The sequence below is a fragment of the Populus nigra genome, chromosome 10, assembly GCF_951802175.1.
Source record: "Populus nigra chromosome 10, ddPopNigr1.1, whole genome shotgun sequence".
In the NCBI taxonomy this organism is placed as follows: Eukaryota; Viridiplantae; Streptophyta; class Magnoliopsida; order Malpighiales; family Salicaceae; genus Populus; species Populus nigra.
Window position 1 is genome coordinate 6,217,791 of NC_084861.1, and position 8,008 is coordinate 6,225,798.

The 8,008-nt window shown below is 42.8% G+C and overlaps 1 protein-coding gene across 2 annotated transcripts; it reads right to left on the reverse strand.

The window, feature by feature from the left end:
- Positions 1-266: 266 nt before the first annotated feature.
- Positions 267-7,266, reverse strand: LOC133704752 (protein TIME FOR COFFEE-like). 2 transcript variants are annotated; one of them, XM_062129711.1, is made up of 12 exons: positions 6,868-7,266; positions 6,307-6,771; positions 6,104-6,192; positions 5,598-5,910; positions 5,051-5,456; positions 4,886-4,946; positions 4,703-4,792; positions 4,328-4,592; positions 4,122-4,191; positions 3,964-4,030; positions 3,487-3,843; positions 267-3,392 (listed from the first exon to the last, which is right to left on the reverse strand). In XM_062129711.1, the coding sequence occupies exons 1-12, from the start codon at positions 6,962-6,964 to the stop codon at positions 912-914; spliced, it is 4,761 nt and encodes a 1,586-aa protein (XP_061985695.1). In that variant the 5' UTR covers positions 6,965-7,266; the 3' UTR covers positions 267-911. The 2 variants fall into 2 exon arrangements, with proteins under 2 accessions (XP_061985695.1, XP_061985694.1); XM_062129710.1 differs by having other exon boundaries at positions 6,002-6,192.
- Positions 7,267-8,008: the final 742 nt, after the last annotated feature.

Consider the following 8,008-nt stretch of genomic DNA (forward strand, 5'->3'; position numbering starts at 1 on the left):
AAAAAAAAGATCCAGCCGACCAAACCAAACAATTACTCCCAAAGTCCCAAAATTGGAGCTGAACCCTTCCTGAGGTAAGGTGCCCAACTGTCCGGACATTCACCTCACCCATCCGCAAACAATCTCAAACAACGAAACAGATATCGGCAGCATTTTCTTTCACTTACACCATTAAATTGACCAGAAAAACATTCAGGAAAATAAAATGTGCCTACACCACCACCACCACCACCACCACCACACAACGAGACAGACAGGGACACGTATTAAATTAAAAAATTGAGAGGGTTTACTTTTATATGTGCCAGACATATACATATACACCCTCCACTATATATATAGAGAGAGATTGTTTAGAAAGATACTGCCTACAGCTCTTGCAGGAAAATAAAATCAGACCCCCCGAAAGAAGGAAAGAAAAATCTAACAAAGTGAAAAGAAAAAAACTGACCCAAAAGAAGGAAAGGCAGTTCTTTTTCTCCCCCTTTCCCTCCCTCCCTCATCTTCATCTTTCCTCCCTTTTCCCTACAAAAAACACTCGGAATCAAACGTACCCCATGCTTTTCATTCCCAGCCTCTCGCCATCAAACCAATCAAAATTTAATAAGACCTGACCATCAACCTCTGTCAGACTATAAACACAAGTGTAAAGAGCAAGCACAATCAGCACGAAATATAGCATCCCCCAACTTTCCTTGCCAAAATTGTGGGGTTGGATCCAGCTGGCGTGCTTCCTTGAACATTTTTCACCCTTTCATTTCTTCTCATTCTGCCAGGAGGTATTCAAAATGTCTCCCTTGGCTTGTTAACTGTGCTCTTAAATTCTTAAAAATCCCGTCAAACCAATCTTGTTTTGAAAACCATCTCCTCTGCGGGGCTTGCCATTTAAAGCACCAGGCAGACACGTGATTCTATTCGCCAGCAGGTTGTTTCTGCTCTGCTGGTTTTTTCACCTGAACTGCAGTGGGAACAGGATGGACATAAGAGAAGCCAGCAGGTAAGATCTGGTGTGGCTTTCCAGAGGGCTGGACGGCAGCAAATTGAGCATGGATAAGACCCTGTGGAGGTAAGCCACCACCTTTCATATTGTTAGCAGCTGCAGCAACTGCCTTTGCAGGATCAGTTGTGCTGGTGTTGGCAAGCGTGACTGGATGACATAAAGACAACATCCCTGTAGAAGAGGTTGCTGGTGCCCCATGTGGTTGTGGTTGCGGCTCACTGCGGTGTCTTTGCAGATAAAACCCACTAGTTGCTGATGCAACATTTGTTGAATTTGCCACATGTTGGGCTTGAGCTTGAGCTTGCATAAAAGCAGCATTAGAGTAGATTAGCTGAGCCTGCTGCAGTGCATGCTTTGTTAAGTGCTGCTGCTGCTGCTGCTGCTGATGTGACAGTTGAGGCTTTGCACCAGGGTTAGATGAAGAAGAGTTGTGAGGATAACCAAGGATTGATGGAATATTTCTTCCACCAACTGGAGATGATTTTTGCACAGGCACTGAGGCAGAGTTCTTGGATTGCTGAGATGATTGGCCACCTTTGTTACTTGTGGAAGTAGATGTCCTTGGACTTCCACCTGCACTCTTAGAAATTGATGTTGTGGGGGAACCAACCACCAATGGAGGAGATGATGATTGGTTACTACTGGGATTCGGTTGCCCTTGAGGAGAAGCAGATGATTTTTGGTTAGCTGCAAAAGATATGTGTGAGTTACTTTGTTGGGTTCGGCCTTGCTGTTGAGGAAGGTTTTTGAGGGTCGATGAAGATGAGGTTAGGGACGAAGAAGGAACTTGAGAGGTTGTGGTCCTCGCGGAACTTTTCCACTGAGGAGATTGAGCTGGACTACTGCTGCTTTGAACAAGATTTTGAGGAAATGCAGAAAGTGCATTAGGGAACTTGGTGGCTGCAGATGATGATGATGAAATGTGGTCTGAATAAACACTTCCATTACTAGTTGCTGGTGTTTTACTACGAGTGGAAGCTGCAGCTGCAGCTGCAAATTGTTGCTGCTTCTGCAGCTGAAAGATTTGCTGATTCCACTGCTGCTGCTGCTGATGATGATGATTCCGCTGCATCTGCTGCTGCATGCTTGGTGCATTTACAGTGCCAATAGTAGCTGACATAAAAGAGCCAGAGGTCCGAGCAGGAGCGGACCCAAGGTTAAGATTTCTGGCTGAGCTATCAACAACATTGTTGACAGGCATTGTTGAAACAGGGGAGTCTGTTAAATCTGGCCGAGAGAACACAATTGACTGCCCAGCAGATAATGGAGTCTTTCCTCCTGCCATGGCCTTCCTCTCTTCTTCCACATTTGAAGTGTCATTTCCTCCGCATTTCCCTTCTTCAGAAACACGGTAATTCTTCTGCTGTGTTGCTTGGGCCGCAGCAATGAAGTGATGATAGCCATGCCTTGCTGCCTCTGGGAGGCTTTGGAGAAGAGCATGATTCTGTGCAAGTGATGAAATATCAAGACCTGGGGAAGCTGTGGTTCCGTTGATGGGAGCAAATGACATTGCAAAAGTCTGAGATGCCAAAGGCTCAACCCCAGCCTTTGAAACCTGTGTTTGTGGCTGCTGCGATTTCTTTTCACCAGTATTCCCACTTGCGCTATGGGCACTACCCATTGGTGGGGGATTCATCAAAGCAAAGTTTGCGGGATGTATTGGCATTAAATTCTGGCCATAAATACTCATGTTTGCACGGGAAACTCGACTGTCAGCAGTTGATGGACTGTCTTCACCACCTAATTCACTCTCAAGTTGACGGGCTTGGTGAGTAACATTTTGATTTTGCATCAGCTGCCGCTGATGGTTTGGCAGGGACTGAGGTGGCTGGTTTTTAGGGCAAGGAAAACCTTGCAAATTTCCACTACCTGCACTCCCATGTGGTTTATGCTGCTGATTCTGCAAATGCTTCTGGGATGACGAGGAACCACTAGAAATACTTGGATTTTGATGACCCTGTTGGCTTTGTTGTGTCTGTGTGGATGGCTGTTGCTGTTGCTGTTGCTGTTGCTGTTGCTGTTGCTGTTGCTGAAGCTGTGAAGGATGAACCATTCGAGAAGAATAAAATGATCCATTAAACAAAGGCATAGCCTGAGGATGGGTTCCTCTATAAGCTGTTGTGGGCGGCCCAACATGTGCAGGGATTGGAATCGGGTAAGCACCATTCTGCAAAATTGCCAAGTATTGAGTTTCATTGCCTGGGAAGTTTGGGTAGTTGAAGCTCATTGCTGTAGCACCAGCCGTGGCACTTATTGAAGCAGAACTTGAGCTACTTGAGGAAGCTACACTGCCAGCAGCAGGAGAAGACTTAACACTGCCTGGTCGGACAGAAGCTGCTGCTGCAGCAGCAGCTTGTTGTTGATTCATTGGGAAGATAAAAGTGGGTCCATGCTGAAATTTAACGAAAGGAAAACTAACATTCAAAAAAAAAAAAACCATGGACAAATTGCAGAGTATAAATAACATTAAAACTTAAAGACCGTACCAAAATATTACTGTGAGCACCAGGGGGCAGGGCTTGCTGAAGCAAAATCTGCTTTCTCTGTGCAGCGTCTACGCTGTTAGCAGCTTGAGAATTCTTGTCCTTCCCAGCGGGACCTGGAAAGATGGCAAGACCCTGCCCCTTCTCTACAGAATTCCCACCTCTAACTGCATGCAAATCGGTGGAGGGCACCACATTCATATTGCTCGCTTTAGCCCCATACTGTAAAGCAGGAGCCCCTGCTGGTGGCCAGAAAGGATTCATCCTAATAATTTGCTGGTGACAATGAATATTCCTTGCAATGTAGCAATGTGTTGCACACCTTTTTGGCCGTGGTTGGCTAAAAATCAAATGTGGAGGCTGCAACAAGTTCAAAGAAAACTTAGCAGAATTGGGGGGGGGGGGGGGGGGGGTGGTTTGTTTCATTCTTTTACGGGTAATCAAACATGAGTTAGATCGACAGAAAAAGGCATAACATACCTGTAAGGCTGCAGAAGACACGGCACTTCCATCCATGGAAACAACTCCTTGTAGAGGTGCCATATATCTGCCGATCACCAAAATGTCATTTTCCCAAAGAGGAGAAATTAAAGCATTTACAGAAAAATAATGAAAGAATCACACACAACAAACCATACCCCATGTGAGGAAGCCCACCAGGCCAGCCAGTCATAGACATTGGCAAAGGCAAAGAACTAGATTGAGGAGCTGAGGATGAGACACAGAGGAAAGGAGAATAAAATGAATCAGCGACCGAATTGGCAAAATTTCAAGAGAACAAAAGTTCTCAATTCAAAAGGGAAGAAGAAGAAGAAGAAGAAGAAGAATCCGCTATTTTTTTTACCAATTTTCTCTATGTTGGGTTGCTGCTGCTTCTGGACATGCTGAAGTAGCTTGTTTCTACTTACAGTAACAGTAGCACTATCTCTATCAGCCTTCTCTAAATCCAGCTGGAGATCAATATTCCTCTCTTCATTAACAATAGGCTTCTGGGATTCAACTTCTTCTCCTGTAACTTTTGTCTTTTTCTCTTCAGGTTCCACATTCATATTTTCCTTCCCAGTTTTTAATGCTTTCTCGTCTTCTTTGACCATCATAGGCTTCTTTTCCTACCATGTGACACAAGAAAGTATAAAACCAACATCATTAATTTTTCACACCCAATCATACCAAACAGATAGGTGATATGAAGTAGACAGTAAAAAGCGGTCCCACTCACCGTTTCCCCATTTGTGACCATAGATTTAGGATCTACAGCCACAAAATCAGTCTCAATGTCCCTTTCTGGAGATGATCTTGATGGAGGAGCCTGCAACTCAAAATTTAAAAAAAAAGAGTCCCACAATTGAATTTCTAAAAGAGGTAAGATATTGATCTTGTAAAATAGTGAAAAAATCTTCACCATCAGATCGATCTGGAACTTTTCTTCTCGCTGGCTATCAATCTCAGAGGCCATCACATTCCTGGATAACCAAAAAATATTCCAAGATAATCACAATCAGACCCCATCCTCCAAAACAACGAAGAAGATCAAAATCAAACAAGTGTCCATTTATTGGATGCTCACGCTTTATTTGCTGTCAAACTCTCGGAACCATCATCAAATCTAAGGCCAGGAGTGGATTCCTTCATAGGAGACTTAGGTTCTTCTTTAGGTTCACCCAAATCTCTACATTCTGATTCTTCAGTCATGGGCTTGGAATCCGATGACGGATGATTCTCCGGCTTAACAACCTCCTGCAGCTGCGCCTCTGTTGTCGCCGGAGCAGCTTGATTGGCCAGTAAATCACATGAAACTCCACCATTTTCAGCTGCAGATCCCAAATTCTTCTCTATATTAGGAGAAGATTCAATTTTTGCAGGCTGATCAATGTCAATCTTGGCCGTTGACAAAATGGAACTATTGCGAGCAGGAAAATTTGGGGGATGCTCATCTTCATACTTTACTGGTCGCGGTCTCTTCCTCTTCGGTGCTGCGGATTTAAACCAGACAAAAAAAAATCAAATTGACAAATTAAATCAAATTGATCACAATTTTCCATCGATTTTCCTTACAGTCACCAAAGGAAAGGATCGGGAAGGAAGTATATGAAACCACCGCTGCTCAAACTCACCAATTGCAGACATAGGAGCAGCAGAGGAACTAGAATTAGATTGAGGAATTGAAGATGACTGAGGAACAGTTGACTGTGAGTTAGAGATCGGCGAGGAAACTCTGGATTTAGCATCACTAGTAGACTTATTATGATTTTCTCTGGAATCAAACTTTGTCGAATCATTTCCCACTATTTCTTGCTTTGAAGGTGCTTGTGGTTGCCTCAACAATCCATACAACACCTCAGCAATCTCAAACTCAATCTCATCTTGTGCTGAAGAGTTGGGTTTCGAAGAAGATTTAGGTGGTTTCTGTTTCGGTCCATTTGGCTTCTACAACATCAAAAAAAAAACAGTCATCAGTTTACTGAACGAAAGATTATAAAAAGAAAATACAAAATCTAGTACAAATGAAGCAACGAACCATCTTCTTTTTTACTGAAGCATTAGAAGATGATGGAGGGGATGCGGGAGCAGCCGGAGAAGCTGAAATTGAAGCCAGCATAGCTGGTCCACTCGATCTTACCGGAGATGTCGAAGCTTGCCGGTGAGTTTGCTCGCTACCAACTCCGCCACCACTTGAAACCCAACATTCATGTGACCTCTTAGTGGATGCTGCCAAAGAAGACCAAACAAAAACACATTAGCAATCCACTGAAACAAAATCCATCAAAATCTGGAAACTTTGCCGTTTGCCTTATATATATTAAATCTCTTCCACCTCTATACCTGACCGAGCTTTTCTAGGCACCGACACGCCAATCATTTCATCAGGAGCCTTCCACGGTGTTACTGCTGCCGTGGTATTTATCGTCGTCGGCGCGGCTCTAAAAACTTTGGCCGGCGGCGGAAAGCTCTTCCGATGATGATGATTAGACATAGAAGAAGAAGATAAAGAAGAAGGATTCGGTGGCAGCATCCTCATGGAACTCCCAGCAACACCAACTGCGTCATCGTCATCTTCATATTCGTCATCGTTAACGCTCTCTTCGTCTGAGCTATCGTCTCGCTCTCCATCTTCTCTGTTACTCCCGTGCATCAATCTCTCCCCTCTCCGCCTTTTACTCCTGCCGCTAATCCGGTCTCTCTCTCGGTCTTTTTCACGGTCTCGGTCCCTATCTCTGTCCCGATCTCGATCTTTTTTCCGATCTCGTAGCCTCGTTGTTTCTTGCAACTCCACTGGTCCATCATCTTCTGCAATAACAAACACCAAAACACATCAGAATTAATAAAAACTGTGCCGCTTTTAGTGGGAGCCAAAGAGGGTTAGATCTGACGAGAGATTAAAACCTGGAGAGTCTCTTAGACTGCTACTTCTATGTCTTCTTCTAGACAAGCCATTACTAGCCGCCAAACTCACTCTTCTTGCTTCTCTGTTTCTATCCATCTCTTTTCTTCCCCCCTTTCTAACAACAAACAACTTGTAATCACAAAGTTTATCTTATCTCTCATATCACCATAAACCAAAGCATAATTGACTCTGGCTCGCTGGATTTTTTTTTAATGAAATACAGAGACGTGTTTTACAGAACGAATATTTCTGTTCTTTTGAAAATCAAAGATAGAAAATTTTAAGTGTTGAAAGATCTTAGCTTTCCACTTTTATCTTCTTCTCTCCTAGCCCAGCCACCCTTCTCTGTCTCTCTAAAAAAACTCTCTCTCTCTCTTTTCTTTTATGTTCTCGTATTCCCATCACTTTCAGAGAAACTCACTCCAGGCCCTAGTTGACGGCCACGATTTTTTGGTGTATTACATGGTTAGATCTAACCATTGATCACACGACACAACCTGCGGTTGTGATTGGCTTTCACCAACATGCCAAATCGCTACCCTTAAATGCCCTAATTTACTGTGACCACTTGGGTAGTGTTGAAGATTGTTGCTACTCTTTAAAATATTTAAAAATATATATGTGTTAAAATAATATTTTAAAAAAAATCATATATTAGTACATGGAAATAATTTAAAATTATAAAAAAATAATTTAAAAAGATCAAAAATGTTTAAAAACGCTTTTAAAAAAAAACAAATCAACTCTAAACTTTTTCATTGCATAGTGATTCCACGTGTCGGCCTTGTTTCTTTCTTCATTCTCAAGCTTCCATGTTCACCCACTTACCCTAATGTGGTATTATTTTATTTTACTGCAATGACAAAATATTATTTTAAAACTAATTAATGATTAAATTAATTATTAATTAATTAATTCAATGTTTGAAGAGTGAGAAAATACTGTTGCCCACGAATCACGATCAAAATTGAGGCCCCGCTCCCCTTGAATTTCCCAAAGAGATGTCCTGACTGGTTACTGCCTAAAACCGGTTATACTGACCTTGGTAAAAGCAACATGACGATCACAAGGAATCTAGGTGGCTGCAGAAAATATCGCTCCAACCGGTCAAATTCATTACATTTCAGTTCCCACGTTTCG